Genomic DNA, 20,061 nt, shown 5'->3' on the forward strand with positions numbered 1-20,061 from the left:
TGAGAAAGAATGTGAACCCAGGTCTTCCTGACCCCGAGTTTAACACTCTCCCCACCAGACTGCTCCCTCTTCCACCAAGAACCCCGTATCTCAGGTTGCTAGCAATTCACTGAGGGTCTTCCTAACTCCAGTCTCCCTAACTCCAGTCTCCCAGCCCTTTCTATGAGTGTCCGATTTATCCAACGGAAATCTTTTTTCACCTTAGATCCATGCAGAAAGTCAGGGCATGGAGACACCAGTAGTGGAATGAGTAAACACGAACAGAAAAGGGATAAAATAAGAAATTCATTAAAACCATCTTCAAGACGCCACTAGCCAAACAGCATCGTGCTAATGACTTCTACTTTTAGATGACAAGTCAGGCTATTTAAACAGCCAAATTCCACTGCAGACATACTTCAGGAACAGGCACCAAGGCAACCAGGCCGATGCCAGTGTGTGGGTAGCTGTGGGGAATTGGAGGAGGAAGAGTGCACTCGCTTTACTGATAGAGATCCAAGATGCCATTCGGGTACTTAAAAAAAAAAGCCTGAAGAAAACTAAAAGCTGGACTCAATTCAGCATCCATCTGGCATCTCCTGTGAAAGAGAAAGATTTCAGGGCTTCCAGCCTTTAAAAAAAAAAATCACTGTAAAGCTGCAAATGATCAGAGGCTTCAGCACCTCTGCATGAGGATATTTTAGAGAGATTTCATGGCTCGCACTTCATGATGCTGCTGGAGAGGACGTTGCGAGTTGACTACCAGGGTGTGGACGCTCAGCTTGTTGGCCCTATAACCTGACTCCCTCAACAGCACCTATGATCCATAGGAAGGACATTCTGTCAGCCCCCACTGCCGTCAGGACATCAGACACAAACACTCAACTTCGGCAGACACTTCAAGGCAATTCCACATCAAGAAACATTAATCAGGAAGCCAATCTAATGGAATCAGGGAGTACAGCAATCCAAACTTAATTTTTCCCTTCCATATGTATAATAAACTGATTTCTCTATTCATGTGCTTACATTAATGCCCATTTCCTGATAACCAGTTGCAATTCTCAGTGGAACTGGGAAACACAAGCTGTGCTAGAATATCATGCCAAATGTTTCTAATCTGAAGAATGAAACTCTAAGCCTCCCTAGAAGGAAATGGCCAGTTTTGTGGAGACGAGTTAGGAAGCTCATATTTTCATTTGCATTTAAGCATTACTTACTTCCATGATGAGTACAAAGGACTAGATGTAACGTGACTTTAAGTCTTTTCTCCCTCACCTATAAATGACAGAATGAATTCTATACAAGTTACCTGGTCTCCTGTGCACCAATATGCCAAACTAATGGGTCTCAAACTAATTCCCTGAACCCCTGGTACTTTGCATGATGTGAAGAGGGCATCCAGGAGGAGTTTCGAATGATAGGAATGCTTTCTCTTCCAAAAGAAGTGATATAAAACACATATATTAAAAATATTTATCATGATCAGCTGGCCTAATTTCTCCTACATAGCCTCAAAAATTTTCTTACCCACCCTGCACACTAGAGGGCACTCCAAAACACCAGGTCTTCCAGACTGGAATGATGCCAATATATTTTCACAAGTATTTCACAGACAAATTTGTTTGGGAAATAACATGCCAAATCATAGAATGCCTATGGAAACTTTTCTTTTTCCCTATCTACAAAAAGAGAATTTGAGAGTGAGAATCTATTTAAAAGGTCCTAAAAAGACCAAAATAATCATGGCAGCATCTTTTACAATAAAAAAGAAAAGAAGGAAGAGAAAGGAAAGAAAGAAAAAAGAAAGAAGGAAGGGAAGGAAGGAAAGAAGAAAAGAAAGAAAGAGAAAGAAGGAGGGAAGGAAGGAAGAGAAAAAAGATAAAGGAAAGAAAGAAGGAAGGAGGGAGAAAGAGAGAAAAAAAGAATGAAAGAAAGGAAGAAAGAAAGAAGAGGTTGAAAGGAAGGCAAGAGGTGGCTAAATGGAGAATAGCTTAAATAAACAGGTATATGAATATTATGAAATATTAAGAAAAGATTAAAAAATGGAATTCAAAGACACAGGGAAGACTCATGAGAACTGATATACAGAAGGGGGAAAAAGCAGAATCAGATGAAAATATACGACTTTATTGATGTAAATGAAAACAACCCTACAGGCCAGCTGATCTCATCTGAAAAGTAGTAGGCAACACTGGGTCCAAGGGACAGAACACAAGACATACTTTTATGGGGTCAGTATGGGTTCAGAATGTTGTATATGTTGTCAGACATAGTCACTATGTTGGTTTATTTTGCTTAACCATTTTTCCTTTTGATAAGGGAGGGTCCTTTGGAGGTAGAGAAGGGAAGACAGCAATGTTTATGTGATGAAAAACAAAAGGCATGAATAAAATATTTAAAAACAGAAAGTATGCAAATAAAATTTTCAGACAAATTAAAATGCATGCTGAGTTGAAGAGTGCAGAATCTTAAGCAATACTTCAAGACAAAAATATAATTCACCTCCATCGCAGACCTCACAAAAAAGCATCCTACTACATACTTCAGTCAAATCATTCCATGAACCACTTTCCTTAACTAACCTATTTTCCCCACCTGTTCATTCTGTACTCAGCAGAAGGTTTTCATTAAAGGGAAGATACTTGAATATAGGCATATCAACAAACAGAACAAGCCCACCCACCCGTTCATTACAACTGGCAAAGGGTTAAAGCCCAGGGGAGCCACAAAGTAATAAGATGACCAAAGAAATGGCAACTTGGGGACCAAATTTTCGGGCTCTTCTTCCTACTCTGGTAAGTGAAGAACCGGGGAAAAGGTAAAGGATGAAAGAGGAATAGCCTAAACCAAAGAGCCAATTAGCCAACCTGCCATCCTGCACAACGTGACCCGCCACAGCTTTGGCCCTCCAGGACCAAAGACGTCATGTATCCTTTCCTAGGCACAGGAGATCAAGGACGGGAGGTCAGCCAGCAACTTCCAAACTCAGTTTTTGTATTAACCTAGAATTCTAGAAGCACAGGCTTGCCAACCACCTGTGACTGACCAGGCATCTTCTAGAATCTCTGAATAGTTCCTGGCTCATGAGCAGGGCAAATTTTCTACAGGGAATTCTAGGGACAGTCATTGGATCATAGATTTCAATTTGGAAAGGACCCCAGAGTCCAGAGAGCCCAAGCCCCTTCATTTTACAGAAGGGGAAAAACGACCCAGAGAGGTCGTGACTTCTCTAGGGTAGTGCAGATAGGAAGTGTCCAAGGCAGACCTTGAACCCAGTATTCCCTGACTGTAAATCTAAGGCCCTCTCTATCATGCCTCACCACTTCTCTGTAGATAGATCTACTACACGATAAACATAAATTTAGAGCCAGCAGGGACCTAAGAGGCTATTTAATCCAACACAGTTATTTTACAGATGAAATTTCAGGATGAAAGACAAGTGAGGGGAAATTTTCAACAAGCTGACCTGTATGAACACTGTTGTACAGAAAGATAATCCTTCTATAATCTGTAAAGTCATACAGCATACGGGTTAACAACTCCACCTCCTCCTCTGGATACAGCTGCCAAAGTCATTGCATCCCAATGGAACTTGTCAAGGCTTGATGAAGAAACTAAGATCTAGAGTCACTTGCCTGTGATCATAGAAGTAGTAAGTAGAAGAGGCATTATTTGAACTTAGGTCCTCTGATTCCATGGGTTGGCTAGGTGGCGCAGTGGGTAGAGTGCCAGGTCTGGTATCAAGAAGACTCATTTTCCTCAGTTCAAATTTGGCCTCAGACACTTGTCAGCTATGTGACCCTGGGCAAGTCATTTAACCTTGTTTGCCTCAATTTCCTCATCTGTAAAATGAGCTGGAAAAAAAAATGGCAAACCAGTATCTTTGCCAAGAAAACCCCAAATGGGGTCATGAAGAGTCAGATGCGACTGAAATAATGAAACCTCTGATTCCAGTGGTCATTCCACCATACCATATTGTCTCTTAAACTTACAGCCATACTTGGGAGCCACACTTCCAATGTCCTAAGTAAAAAAAAAAAAAGTGACCCCCACCCCATGAAACCCCACAATTTCCTGCGTGACGTAAGGAATAGAGAGAAGTACATATTATGGGTAATCACAGGAAGAACAGTGCTAAATAGAAAAGAGGCACATATGGGACAGCTAAGTGGTACAGTGGATAGAGCACTGGCCCTGGAGTCAGGAGGATCTGAGTTCCAATCTGGCCTCAGATACTTGACTAGCTGTGTAACCTTGGGCACATCACTTAACCCCACTGCTTAACCAAAAAAAGGGCACATAACAACTAGTCAAAGAAAGCTTCACGTAAGAAATATGCCTTTAGGAGTTGTCAGAATGAAAGGGGGAAGGCTTGGAAGTGTGGAAAGAGTGCATGGGGAGGTAGAGATATATCTTTGCTTTTATAGATTACATTCAAGTTTTGGACATGAAATTCAGAATTCATCATTGTTTACACTTCTTTTTGGTTGTTGATTTTCGGCTGGTTCTGTATTTTTTATGACACATACAGCACAGACTTTTAAGTTTCACCCATCTGTTTAGGGGGGAAAAAAATCAACCATTTTAAGAGAGCAAAATGTACAGACCTAAAAAATATATAAAGAGAAATGGTCAATCAATATCTTTCAAGGTGGTGCTTGTCACAGAATCCACACTGGGGTTTGAGGATTCTGACAGGATTGATAAATTGGAATTAAAAGAACTACTAATAATGAAAATAATTAATTAGCAATTAATTAATGATAATGGGCAAAGATTAGTAGTATTTGAAGAAGTCTGGTGATGCTGCTATTAATCTCAGACTATAGTAGGTATGGTAAGTCACGGGGACAGCAAGTTTAAATAGAAAAAAGGACTAACTTGGCTCAGTTTAGGTCAAGAAAGGCTTTAAATAAGGAATTGAGAAGGGGAAGGAGCACTGACCACAGAGCTCTGAGCAAAGGGAGTCCTGAGATGCGCAGTGAAGTAAGATGAGTAAAGCTATGACATCCACAGGATGAATGCAGAGGACTTGCACAATGAGAGTGTGATCTATTGATCACTGTCACAAGAAAGCAACAAGCTACAAAAGAAACAGTCAAGTCTGAGAGGCAGTGAAATCCAGCAAGGCTCCACGACGCGTGCTCTTTTCTAAAAATCATTCTGGGTTCCACTTGGTGTCTCCTGTTAGTAAACACTTCTGGAGAGCAACTGCTTTCACTGGGGTCAACTGAAACGCCTGAACAATGAACCTTTAACACTGACCATTGATCTTGCTAATTGCATCTGCCACAACGCCAGCGTCCTTGGTCAGCCTTCTTCCCCAACACCATTCCAACTGTTAAATGGTCAGAACTCACCAAATGACAGATTTAGTGCTTCCTTGGCAATTTATATAACTGACTGCAACTCTGTTGTTGTAGTGAATCATGATTTATTTGTCTCACACTGCAGCACATAATCTTTTAAATGCTATAGAAAAAAATAGCTAACACCTCCTTAAAGTTTATACGTGACCACACATTACCATGTCTTACAAACTTGGTTTGAAAGAGAACTGATCAAACCAGTTTGGATTCCAGCTCTCTACATCTGGTGGTAACTCCATGCAAAAAAAAATATTCATGTCAGCTTAACCCACCTTGCCCTGTTCTTGTATCCTTCAGACGGGACACTGAGATGGGGGAAACATTTTTCCAAAAGAAGGAACTATCTTGTAAATGATATGGTGGGACAAATGCACACTTCTCTAGATGCAGAAGATATAAAATAAGAGGTTACCTAGGGGCTAATGCTGGAAAGAAGCTTCACTTTTCTTTTTTTAAGAAATAATTAATTGCCCTATGATTCTACTCATTACCTCCTGTGACTTCTCAGAGCAAAACACTCTTCTGTAAGTCACCACTTTCCTCTAGGTATTGTCTTCCCCGTTAGAATGTAAGCTCCTTGCGGACAGGGACTGTCTTATATTTGTATTTGTATCCCCAGTGCTTAGCACGGTGCCTGGCACAAACTAAGTGATTAATAAATGTTTTTTTTTTTCCATTCATCCATTCATGTCATGCAGAAGGGCAGGTTTTCTGGGTGAAATCTCTACAGATGATACTAAGAGAGTGAATTCCAAACCAAGGGAGATAAAGAAAATCTCTCGTTGGGTGAGTGGACAGCAAAAAAAAAAAAATAAATTAAAAAAAACCCAAAAAACCAGCTAATAATAGCTAGCATTTTATACTGCTTTAAGTTTTACAAGGCACTTTACACATTTTATCTTACTTGATCCTCAAAACAACCCTGGGAGGTAGGTGCTATTATTATTATTCTCATTTTACAGAAGAAGAAACTGAGGTAGGTAAAGGTTTAGTGACTTGCCCAAGGTCACAAAGCTAGTGAGTGACTGAGACAGGATTCAAACTCAGGTCTTTCTGACTTGAGGCTCAGCACTTAGTGAAAAATATCCCACATCATTCCCTCTGCTACCATCTAGTCTGGACCCACACCCCCTTATCCTGTTAGAGAAGAGCTTCCCAAATGGTTTCCCTATCTTTCCACATGTCAATTTATCCAACACAGTTAAATGAGACTGATTTTTCTACAACATCAATGAATCAAACAACAAATATTTATTATGGCAAGGTCAGAGACTACATCTCATCCGAACACTCTACCTCCCCCAGAGTTTTTAGAGAAGTATTCTGCTCACAAGGCAAGCAAACAATAATATTCCTGAAGAAGCGAATGAGTGAATCGTCTGCTCCATCAAGCACAGAGAATGTGCATTTCCTCAGCAAGGCTACCATCTCATTTCATGCTACATCTCTGCTCAAGAATGTACAACTGCTCTCCAATGCCCACTTCTCATTCCGGCATCCAGAGCCCACAGTGAATCTGGATCGAACCTGCCCGCCTGATTCTATCCCTAACTAACACTCAAGGCTGTTAGCCAAGTGAATGGTTTTCTCATAACCAAATAAGTACCTGAAGGGATCCCTATCTCCAGAAGAGGCAGAATGACCCAGATTAAAAAGATCTAGGCTGGAGTCTCAAACTCTCCTGGCTTGGCCCATCTCTTATTTCAGCTTTGTATCTCTCAGCACCCATCACAGCTCTGTATACAATAAGCACAGACTAAACATGTGCTGAATGACTGCTGGGCCCAGCAGGGGATGCAAAGTCAGGTGACTGCTAAGCCTCAGTTTCCTCATCTGTAAAACGAGACTAGTAATACTAGTATTGCCAACCTCACAGATTTGTTGTTAAGAAAGAGCTTTCTTAGGTACTTTAAACTGCTCTAAACACGTATGTTAGGATGACTATTCTTACTATTCTCTAGTCATTTCATGTTCTCTTCCTAATTAGACTGCAAGTGTCATGGCACGCACTATTTTTAAACTCTCAGGGAATATCAAATGGTACTGAGAACCTAAGTAGATGCTCAATAAAAACTTACTGGATGCATGAATGGGAAGGAAAGGCTCACAATGATCAATAATTACCCAGGAAAAGGACCTAGACACATCATGGACCAGGTTCCAAAACCACTGGTTCAGCAGGGAGCTAGATCCAAAAGATCCACCGCAACGTGGTTCTCATCCATCCAACAGAGAAGGTATTGCTAATAAAGGGCCAAACATGGGCAACTAAAATAACTGAGCAAACCAAGGGGATGTCCACAGTGAGGAGGCCAGAACAAGGTCACCTCAGTCTGGAGTGATGGAGTTAAGAGGAGATAAGACTTAGGTCTAGAATACCATGTAAGGAACGGACACAGGGAGAGGGACCTGTTCATTAAATTATGAAATACAAGAATGGCAGGAGTGGATTGCTCTTGAAGCCTGGAAGAAATAATTCTAGGATAAGTAAAAGGATTTAATACAATAAAGAGTAAATTTATGTAACTCATTACCAAAGGAGGTGTTGAGAGGATGAAAATAAAAAGAGGTCCTCGAAGGATTTCAATAATGTAAGGACAGACCAATAAATGAGAGGCAGAGGTGTGTGGCAGATCAAGTCAGGAAGATCTGGGGACAAGTCCTCTCTGACATACACTGGCTGTATGATCCTGGCTAAGTAACTTAAGCTCCCAGGGTCCTAGGATACCCTCTAAGACCATACGTTTCAGAGGTGCTGCTGATGGGAGCTCCCCTACCTCTGGCATCACAAATCTGCAACAAAAGCAAATCAGAGACCAAGAGTGAGTTAGTTGGTAAAGACAACGAGGTTAAATTGGGGCACGGCACTAACTTTCTGAGTCCGAGTACAACGAAGAGAGCCAGGCCTTCTTGTGAAATAAGCGATCTCAAGAGGCAGAGAATACTAAACTGGACCATGGATTTGACCTAATATGGCAATTCCTGGCTCCTTATGTATGACTGATATGATGTAGGGGAAATGGTTTAAGTGTTTCTGGAGGAAGCGGCTGATATACATTGACAGTGAGAAGAATCTCTCCAAAATAAAATCAGAATAGGAAGTTACCAATCAATACCACCAACTTTTCTCCCTATACAAGACTATCTTTGGCTCTTTGTTAAACAAAAAGAACGTGTGATTACTGCAAAATGTGGCAAGCTTTACCAGCTGGTGCTAATCTAGATTGATGCCCATGTTTAATCACGCTAAACCTGACACTGGGCTTCTTGAAATTTATAACAACAAGAAAGAGAAAAGGTTTATGCATTGTAGCTCCCCATCCCTTTTAAGGCAATAATTCACCAGGTGGGAAAATCATTCACTTAGCAGTTTTTAAAACCCACATTTAGAGCCACTTGTGCGTGCAAAGATCCACAGACACAGAACATCTGGAGTGGGGCCTGCTCAAAATGTCATGTACATGCCTGGCAGGAACAGGTCTTGATTATCAACTGCTACCACAGGGAATCAAAGAGCACGGTCTATTATGTTCTCACAAGAACTATTAAAAAGAAATAAAAAGCAGGAAAATGCCACATGTCTGTAAGAGAAGTTAAGTTAAAATTTTTAAAATTTTGTAAGGCCCTAATAGTGTTAGGATTTTCCCCAGATTTCCACAGGAAAAACAAATGAAAGCCACATATTGAATCATCACCTTGTGTCACCTATATGTTATATAGCTGCTAGGAGGAAACAGATTTGGAAACATTTCCAAGTATGACAGAAATCTGTGTTAAGAGGCAGTATGGAATAAGGGCTGGAAGGACCAGCCTTGGAATCAGGGAGACCGAGGGACAAGTCTTAGCTCTAACACATACCAATTAGATGGATTGCGGACAAGCTATTTAACCCCTCAGTGCTCCAAGTAACTCTGCAAGACTGTTAAGTTACAGATGAGTTTGCTAATATACACTGGTGGAGGACATCTGCAAAACATGAGTTCTCTCTGCTGATGAAATCATAGGTACAGACCAAAACAATAAATATATAAATAGAAAGCACCTAGCAAATAGGCAAAAATGACAAAATACAGAAAATGTCAATGCTGAGAGGCTGTGGGAAGTCAGGGACACTAATACACTATTGTGAATTGATCCTATACTCTGGAAAACAATTTGGATTTATGTAAAGAAAGTAATTAAAATGTCTATACCCTGTGATCCAGAGATCCCATTGCTCTAGGGATGTACACCAATGAGGACAAATTTAGGATGAAAGGAGCTGTGTTTGTGTGTGTGTATGCACACCCCCCCCCCAAAATATTCATAGAAATGGTTTTTTGAGAAGCAAAAAACTGGAAACAAAGTTGGACAGATGGCAAAACAAATTATATGGCATATGAATATAAGGGAATATTATTGCATCATAAGAAATTACGAATAGAAGGAATTCAAAGAAACTGAGGAAAACGTGTATAAACTGCTACACAGTGAACTGAGCAGAACCAAGAAAGTAATACACATAGGCAGACATACAAAGGCACATACAATGACTACAGGAATTTAAATAAGAAGAATAATAAAATGAAATGACACCATCAATTTATATTTTCTTGGGACAAATTTGGCCTCTAAAAAAGACAAGAAAATATGCTTTTCTTTTTTCATCCAGGTGCAAGCATATGCACCCTAGAATACGGCATACCCTGTCAGGGAGTCAAGGTGCCCACTGGTTTTGTTCAACTGTTTTTCCTTCTCTGTTACAAGGGAAAGCTCACTGAGGAAAGAGAGGGAAATACGAAGAACTGACTGTAATGAAAAAATAAAGGGGAATCAAAATGCTTTTTGTGAACTAAAAGTACATGGTATTTCTTTCACCTGAGTAACTAAATAAACACCAATTGCTATCCCATTGATCTTAAAAGTCAATTCTAAGAAGATAGTACTTATTTGATAAATTTTACTTTGCTAAATATACAAGAAGTCTTGTGTGTAGATCTGTAACTAAATTACTTCCCACTTGAGTTTATTCTTAATCCTATCTACCAGCCAGGGGTGAAGGAGGAGATAGTGGCAGAAAGCATACGAGTGATATCTGATGAGGAAGAGGGGAGAGGAGGGAGTTCATGGTGAATGGCCTCCAATGTCAGGCAAGGTTCTCAGTTGAGAGGGTGGGGGAAGGGCTGCCACGGGAGGTTCGAGGAGGGAAAAGAAGGTTTGGGAGTGCCACTGTGGAGAATGAGTCGATAAGGGAGATAGAGCAGGACTTGCCAAGCAGCAGTGAGGGCCCCGTTGAAGTTGTGTAACATAAATTTGTAGTGGATCCAACCTGAACAGTTGGTAATTTTCAGCAACACACGTTTAGGATTAAAGACAACAGATGGTGGGAGTAATCCAAAATTGAGGCTTAGCAGAGTATAATTGGTAATATGATAAGGAGGCCAGGGACTCAAGAGAAGAGGACAGTGAATGGTTGAATTCATTCACTAATAAGTCAAGATGGAGAAAAGAAAAAAGACTGGCTAGGGCAGGAGAGAGAACCTGGGAGAGAAATGAGGGGTCAAGAGTTTGGAGGTCATGGTGTAGACAAAAGGGAAGGCAGAGAGAGAGGTGGAAAGCCAATAGATTATGGTCAGATAAGGGGATTTCAGAATTCTTGAACATGGAGGTGGTATGATGGTGAATGATGGGAAGATCAAGAGAATGACCATTTTGATATGTGGCTGAAGTGGGGTGGAACAGAAAAAGTGAACAGGCTGAAGAAATGAGTGGTTAGGGTGCTGAAGAGAGAATCAATATGAACGCTTAATAAAGTCCCCAAGTATGAGGGCAGGAATTGGGGAGGAGAGAAAAATTATGAGCTAGGTACTAAACTCATTGAAGAAGGAAGAGGGGTGACCTGGAGGTCTATAGACAACAGTTACCCAGATTCTGACCGGGTGGTGGATATGAATTGCATGAACCTCAAATCATGGAAGCAGAGGAGAACCCAGAAGTGGCAATGGAGAGCAGGGAGTATTTCAATTTCCCTGCCTTGATCAGTGAGCCAAGGGGAATAAGTACTAGAAGCCAGTACTAGAAAGGGTAGTCAGGAAGGCTGTGTAATCAGAAGGATGCCAGGTTTCATAATAGCTACAAGATGGAAGGAGTGGAAAGGAAAAAATTTAGGATGAAGTGAAGTTTAGGCTAGGCCTGGAGTCAGGAAGATCTGAGCTCAAACCCAGCCTCAGACACTTAGTAGCTGTATGACCCTACACAAGTCACTTAACCACTTTCTGCCTCAGTTTCCTCAACTGTAAAATGAGGATAATAATGGCACCTACCTCTCAGGGTTGTTGTTAGGATAAAATGAGACAATATTTATAAAGCACTTAGCACAGTACCTGGAAAATAGTAGGTGCTATATAAACACTTACTCCCTTTCCTTTCCCCTTCGTGTCTGAAAGATGTCCTCCAGAGGACACAGCAAAAAGAGTGGGTAGTGTTTGGTTGGAACTTTGGGGTGAGAGGGTTTAGGGGAAAGGTAATAAAGAATCAGGCGGTGGGCAATGGAATCAGATGATGATCTATGGGGTTTGGAATCAATGGGATGTGTCCGGTGTGTCCAGGTATGAGAACATCGAGGGGACGGCACCACTCCTCTTTCTAGGAGGCTGGAAACAAGACAGAAGGCAGGCACACAGTCAGACGGTTTCCTTTCTCCTCTCACCTCCAAAGGCTAGAGATCAGGCAGGAGACTACGCAGCAGGACACGGAGATCTATCTCCCTATCGACGTGGGAACAGGCACAGCGAGTGACAGAAGGCAGGAGGTCAGAGGAATGTCCAGCTTCTCAGGTAGGCATAACAAGAGGAGGTCAAGTCAGCCCGGGCGGCCCCTTGCTGCCCTTCCTCAGGGGACACATTAGGCAGAAGATGGAAAGCAAGTTGTCCCAGGAAGGTCTGGCTCCTCTTCTCTGTCACAGTCTGCTATGTCTGATGGTCTCTTGTCATTCACCCTCCCTTACAAGTGCATGGTAATCTCCTGAAAGGGACCATGTCTTCAGTATCATTTTATTCCCCACAGTATCTACTACAGTGCCCTTGGGCACATAGTAGACACCAACAAAATGTTTGCTGAATTAAACTGAAATTGTAATGTGTTTTGCCTTTATCTATTTCCTGCATTGGCAGGGCCAAACAAATTCAACCCCCTGAGGCAATCTTGTGCTTGTGCCTCTCTTAGCTAGGGGAGACCACAGTAAAAGCCTCTGTGGCTTGGTGGGGCCTAGAGAAACTTGCCCTCAATTGGCATTGCCTTGAACAACCAAGGGTCACCTCTGTTCTGCCACAAAGCCTGACACCAAGTCGTCGGCAGAAGCATCTCACGTCAGGTAATGTGAGGACCTAGGACAGGAGACCCTGGCTGATGATTTTTTTAAACTGTTTCATTATGTCAGTGGAGTCCAATTATTCTTGAGTCATTTAATAACCATCACATCTGTTTTCTCAGTCCAACAGCTAAACAGGTCACATGTCCCAGAAAGCATGTTAGTTTCACTACATAACAGGATGGCACTTTCTGTTCTAAATTCTTGATAGCATTAATGTATAACAAAATAAGGAGGTCATAGAAAATAGATGGATATTCTATATTTTGAAATATTAAGCAGATGACTAATACTAGTCAAGTGACAAAAGGCTAGAGTAGATATCATTCACATTAAAAAATTAAAAAGATGGGTTCAGAACAAGGATTATTCATCAGCATTGGAAGAAAAAGGAATCACTACTGAAAGACATGCTGTCACAAAGGTAAATGGGGACACCAACCAGACCTCTAAGTCTCCACTCAAAGAAAAAGAGCTCAATGGTTCCAAATTGGATGGAAAACCAGTCTCAAACATTAGCCCTGCTATTAATCATCCAGTCATTTGAGACAAACCTGTAGAGTCATATAAAGCAGGCATGAAAAATAAAAACAAAAAAATTGAGAAAAATTAACTAATAGCACAATCTAAAAACTTAAATGCAAAAAAAAAAAATCATCACCCAAGGAATGGGAATGCAGTGAAAAATATGGTGGGGGAACATTTTAAAATCGGGTTTTAAGAAATGAGTATTCTAGAAGAATAAAAAACCCACAAGCATCTGCTCCAAACCAAAAAAAGAGACAAAAGAGTAACAAGAAGAGAAAACATTTGGATAGACTTGTAAACGTACAATGAAGAGCTCCCATAAAGGGACAGGCCAAGTTATACAATAGAAAGAGCACTGGAAATAGATGGGAAACCTCAGCTCTAATCCCTGCTCGGCCACTGACTAGCTGAGTGACTGTGGACAAGTCACGTCATTTCTTAGTGTTACAGTCACCAGAAAAATCAAACTGGCTAAGGGCTGGCTCACTTCAGTTTTCTCAACTGTAAGCTGTGTTGGTCCTGAAGGTTGCTTTCGAACTGTAACATTCTACCATGAAGATACTAACTCAAAAAGACTCCTAAAAACAGCATTCTGTGCAATTATAATTAGGGCCAAATGCAAAGATTCATTAAGATTGCAAATTAAGTAGAGTACAATGTTCTTTATGACTCAGAAAACAGGACCCAAGTGATACTGGATGATTTCTACTACAGGACAGTCAAAAAACAATTTGCTGAGCACCTTCCACTTCTAAAGCATCGTTTTGGCTTTGTAGGAGATACAAAGGAGAAGATGGGATTCCAGTTCATGCACCTGATAACTTAGTTAGGTCAAGATCATCTGCGACACGGTCCCCATTTGACCTTTTGAAAATCATCTGAGACAGTTCCCCTAACTTGACTCCACCTCTTCAGAAAATCACAGGCTATAATTTTACTGGTCAAACCTTATCTCTATGCTCCTAGGTACTCAATGTAAACATGATTAAAAAGGAGGAAATCATTATAAGAGCTTCTAGACTTGGCCAGCCATTCTGGCCGTTACGAAATCTAAAATATAATGGGAGAACGAGCAGCGATGCAGTAACATCTTGGAGAATCAGTCCTTTTGAAAAGCAGAATTTTCTAGGTCACTGAAGGCTGGAACTTCTTACAATGGAACTTCTTTTAGGCCTCTTCTCATAGAATTTTAAACCTGAAAGACCTCTCTGCTATCCTAGGGTGAGCCCTCCATTGCAGAGACAAAAGAACTGAGGCCCAGAGGTAAAACGGTTCGCTCTAGGTCTCACAAAGAGTGGCAGAGCTACCACTAGAACCTGGGTGTTTTTCATTCTACCCGTTAGTTCTGGGGCAGTTGTTGGGGATAGAAGATATGCCCCACCCCACCCCCTTGCTTTCCTTCCCTCAGGATGGTCAAAGTTGAATCCCCCATCAGGATCTCCTTTCCCTACTCTATCTAGGAGCAGGAAACTACTGGCTAAGCTTTGAACACCAAGTGCCTTATGACAGAGGTAGGGACTTGAGGGACAGTGTTCTTGACTCACGCCCAGCACATGGTTCTGTCAAAAAAGGGCTTCTGCATATGACCTTTCTGGAGTTCTGGGCACCACTCAGAATTATAACAGGAAACACAACAAAATTCTATGTTAGAAACTAAAACTTTTTAAATTTTGGAAAAGCTCAACAACACCTAATTAACAAACACACATTTAAGTGGTGCTAGCTTGACAATTTTTTTGAAGGAGGCATAGAGTGATTTAATCATGTCCTAACTTTAAAAATCTGGATCTTGCCAAGGTAAAGGAAATGCCTAAGTATTTCTAAAGTAATATGGAATACACTTTGACTGAAATAGTCTTTTTTTTTTTTAATGATGACACCACAGATAATTAGGTATCCGAATTCCCTAAAAGAATTCCCTAGAAGAATGAGGGTCTCCTTATCATTTCTGAATACATCTCTGCCAAACTCTGGAATTAACCTTAGGGAGTCAGAGTCATGAAAGGTTGTCTCTGGGCACCTGTAGTATAATTAAAAAGCCTGAAACAACTGAGATGCCCACTGCCAACTTCCCTAAAGAATAATCCCACAGGGGGGTAGTTATTAAGGTTTTCAGCAGAAGCCTGGATGACTATCTGTTGGTTATATTACAATGGTGACTCCTCCTTTCATATATAGATTGGATTAGATGGTCATTTAGGTCCCTTCCAATGCTCAAATTCTGCTATTACACACATTTTGGAGTCTGATAACATAAAATGCTTTGGGAAGATTTCCTATTTGACAAGAACTTCTGGGAAAACTGGAAAATAGTTTGGTAGATAATAGATTTACATCTATTTATACTTATACTATATATTACATCCTTATACTATATACTACAATAAGCTCAAAATGGATACACAAACTTAATGTTAACCATCACACCATTAAAAAAATGTGAAGAACCAGATAAGGTACTTTGTGCGGTTATGATTATGGAGAAAATCCTTAACCAAACAAGGGGTAGAGGCAATCATAAAAGATAAAATAGAAAATTTCAATTATATCAAATTGAAAAACTTTTACGTAACTTAAATCAACAGAAATAAGCTAGTAAGGAAAGCTGTTGACTTGGGCGGGGGGGGGGGGAAATCTTTGCTTTAATACCTCTGATAAGAGTTCATCCAAGAAATATAGAGAACTCACACAAACATATGATGGAGGGTCATCTTCCAATTAAGAAACTGCCAAAAGACATGAACAAATAGTTTTCAAAAAAAGTACTGCAAGTTCCTCACATTCATAACAAAGAGTGCACCAAATCACTCCTTCCAAGAGAAGCTCAAACCATAACAACTTTGAGGCAAAGATGATAAAAGATGTGAATAGTCAATGATGGAGAGGCTGTGGAATGGGTAGGCATATGAACACACTATTAGTGGAACTGTGTACTGGTCCAACCATTCTGGAAAGCAATTCAGAATTATCAATCAATCAACAAGCATTATATTAAGTGTTGCACATAGGTAACAATTGCTCTAGCAAGGGAAAATATTGCCTGTCCCCAAGAAGCTCACGTTCTATTGGAAAAGGTCACATGTACATATACAAGTATATGTATAATATATACAAAGTAATCTGGGGAGATATTGAACCAGTAGCTAAGAGAGGGACAAGAGAAAATTGAGAAAAGCTACATATAGAGGGCAGGCCTTGAGCTGAGGTGGTGGACATGGGGACAGCCAAGGCAAAGGCACACAGAGAGGAGTGTTGTGTGATCAGAACAGCAAGGAAGCCAATATGGCTGGCTGTCATATGCAAGAGGAATGGAATGGTGGCCAAAGAGAATTGCTACCATTCCCTGGTCAGCAGGGTACTTCCATGTTAAAAACCTAAGTGCATTTCGCCAAACAGAAAAGTACATTATAAGTGTCCCACCCCTTTTCTCCTGCCGTGAAGAGACAGAAGTACAACTTATCATGGTATTAAAATTAACCTTCAGAGGGCAAAATCACTGTTTTGTTCTTGTTAGTCTCCTGCTCAAAAACCTAAAACAGATTTCCCCATGATCTACAAGGTAAAAACTCTTGAGCTTGTCATTCAATGCCTTTCACAATAGGCAACCTACATTTACTATTATTTTCCCAAATCTTCTGTTCCAAGCAAACTGTCTTATTCAAAGATACCTCATGCTTCCCCAATGTCATGCTTTTGATGACTATATTCTACCTGCCTAGAACACTCTCTCCCTGCCCTGCATCACCTAGCCAAATCATACCTGTTTTTCAAGACTCAGTTCAATCTCCAAGTCTCAGGCCACCCCACCTAAAGCAATACCTCCATGGTCTCAATACTAATAGTTATCATTATCTTTTGATAACTCGTTAGGCAGCTTATCATACACTTTCTTAGTATATGCCTAGCACATAGTAGGTGCTTAATAAGACTTACTGAGTGACATCTTTCTGCAGTTGTAGCAAACGATAATGAGTTTAATTTAATTAGCTGTTTTTCTACTTTTTTGTCCTTTTATGTCTTGTCTCCATAACTCAACTGCAAGCTCACTGAGTATATAGGTTGTCTCTTACACTTTAAGAAAATCTCAGACTTTTTAAAAAATGCAAGGCCCATGGGCCTTACCATCTGCTCTGTTGATATACCCTATGGACTCCTGGGCCCTGCTTGCTATACACCGTATTAGTAAATGCTAAAGAATCCTGTGCCTTGTTATCAATCTACCTGGTCAATGTACCCTAAAGACCACCTGGCCCTGCTGAATATACTGTTTCTCTCAATTAGAAAATAAGCTCTTTGAGGAAGGGACTATTATAATTTTCTGTTTGGAGGTCCAATGCTTAGTATATAGAAAACAATTAAATGCTTTTTCATTCACTTAGCATAGTGTCTTACATTTAATAAATACCTACTGAAATTCTCTTCCAATTAGGGTTTACTGGGCTGACAGATGACCGATTAATCTGACTGGTAGATGGCGACAATCACCATCACACCCCGCCCCCCAACACTTTCCGTTTTGCACATGTCTTACATTCATTACTTTATCTGATCCTCACAAGTGTCCACAGCACAAAAATTGTTACCACAAACCTCATGTTGCAGATGATGAAATGAATATTCACAGAGAGTAAGGGTTCATGGCTACTAAGCTCATAAGACCAAAATTATAAATTCAGAACTAGAAAGGACCCAAGAAGTCACCTATTCCAACACCTTCCTTTATAGATGAGAAAAATGAGGCACAGAGAGAGAGGAGAGGTCACCCAGGTAATGAGCAGTAGAAATGGAATGCAAACTCAGGTCCTCAAAATCCCAAACCCCATCATTTCCCATCATGGGAAAGGGCCAAGCTAGGACTCCAGAACCCACGGGTCCTGACTTTCAATCCAGGGCTCTCTCCTTCCACTTCACCATTCAGAGACCTCAGGGGCCTGATCCTCAAGCAGCTATTAATTACTTGCGGAGAGGATTGGGGGAGGCGAGAGAGAGAGAGAGAAGGAAGAAACTGTACTGAGTGACCCCTATACCAAGAGCAGCTACTTCAAAGTAGCACACCACCAGGACAGGAACAGTTCTGGATGATACACATGAAAACCCCTAGGGCAGGAGCGGGGAACCTGTGGCCTCAAGGCTACAGGTTGCCCTCCAGGGGTTGACTTGTACCTGACTACACACACAGAACCAGAAGTTTCCATCAAAGCCGTGAATTGCGTCTGGGCATCTTCCAAGCCTAAGAAGCATTTCCCAGCAGGGGCTGGTTCCAGAAGCCATGCATGGAAAAACGAGCACTCGGATGCACCATCCAATCCGTTCGTGTCCAGCCTTACCGAGCTCGGGGGGAAGGACAGTCAGGCGGTTCCCCTGGATGTGTAGTTCCTTCAGTTGTGTAAGATCCCCAATTTCTTTTGGCAGTGAGATCAGGTCATTATCCCTAAGGCTGAGCTACAAGAAAATACAAAGTCGTCAGAACAATCTTCCCACAAAGAAGCATGCCACAGAAACTCTCGTCCTCCTCCTTGCCCTCTCTCTCCTCCCCGCCGCTCAATCCTTTCAATTTATTTACAAGTGTCTTGTGGATAAACAAGAAATAGTATCAGGTGGAGTGGTTTATTCCTGGCAAAACAAACCCCACGACTTCTCAGACTGACTTGATTCTACTCCTACAAGGGCTGCGAAAGTGAATTGATTTTCTAAGAATTTAGATAAATTACTTACTATCTGCAACTTTGTGAGCTTCCCAATATCTGGCGGCAGGATTTCAAAATCGTTGTCACTTAGATAAAGTGCACGCAGGGTGGCTGCAAATTAAACGGCAATATATAAACAGGGTGGCACAGAACCCAACCATCTGAGGTCTGATCAATAAGAAAGAGTCGGGTTTGATTAATAACCCTGACTCGGTGAAAAGCCTTTGACATACCTAGAGCTCACAATCATAAGAAGCAGGTCAAACTTAGATTTACTGGCTTATTGTACTGTTGCTGTGGGCAGGAAGACATCTATATAGGAAGGGATGGACACAATTAACAGTTTCTACCATGCTCAGCGGGAGCAGTCTGGGGCACCTCGTTTCAGCACTAAGGCTTTCAAAAAAGAGAGATATTACTCTCTATTGCTCTCATGCCCATTTATTGGTCCATTTGCATCCAAGCTTCTGTGTCTTTCCTATTGATATCTAGAGCACAGAGAATCCTGCGCGAAACAACTATAAACATGGCCATGAGAACAGTTCACTAATGATGAAGGTTATAATTTCGTGGCCTCATTTCCATGCAGACTAATTACTATTATTATTATACACTGCTTCAAGAGGGGGCGAAAAAGAGGACAGAGAGATAATAAAACAACAGTAAGGATGAAATACAGGAAACTACTATTTATCCAAAATCTATCTAAATAAACACAAGCTTTTTTTTTTTTAACAATAATGTACAATGAGCATTTTTAGATATAATATAACCTTAAGAATACAAAATCCTTAAATGTAGTATAAATCATGAAAAAAAAAGGGGAAAGACTAATTTGTGTTCAATCTAGCTAGCATTTTAATATGGCAGTCTTTTTTTTTTTTGTTTTGGTGGGGGTAGGAGTGGCTGAAGATCTGGATTCACACGTGGGGACTGCAGGTGTGGAAGATCCCTCCACCAATGCTGACCAACTCCTCGGTAACTTGGTAACTTCAAATCTCAGAATGGCCTAGGGCACTGAGAGGTGAAGTGACTGGTCTGAGTCAGGATGTGTCAGAGGTAGGTCTTGAACCCAGATTTTCCTGACTGAGCAGGTATCTACCACACCATGCTGTCTCTTATGTGCTGTGAAGATTAATCTATTTAA

General features: G+C 41.0%; 1 protein-coding gene across 1 annotated transcript in view; it reads right to left on the bottom strand.

The window, feature by feature from the left end:
- The window catches only part of RSU1 (Ras suppressor protein 1), a 219,787-nt gene that overhangs the window by 136,006 nt on the left and 63,720 nt on the right, over nt 1-20,061 (bottom strand). Inside the window, exons 6-7 of the mRNA XM_027847963.1 lie at nt 18,943-19,025; nt 18,555-18,669 (exon numbers count right to left, since the gene is read on the bottom strand). Coding sequence (XP_027703764.1) covers nt 18,555-18,669; nt 18,943-19,025 — 198 coding nt within the window. The remainder of the gene's footprint in view (nt 1-18,554; nt 18,670-18,942; nt 19,026-20,061) is intronic.

This window comes from Vombatus ursinus, unplaced genomic scaffold (genome assembly GCF_900497805.2).
Source record: "Vombatus ursinus unplaced genomic scaffold, bare-nosed wombat genome assembly UNPS02005459.1, whole genome shotgun sequence".
NCBI lineage: Eukaryota > Metazoa > Chordata > Mammalia > Diprotodontia > Vombatidae > Vombatus > Vombatus ursinus.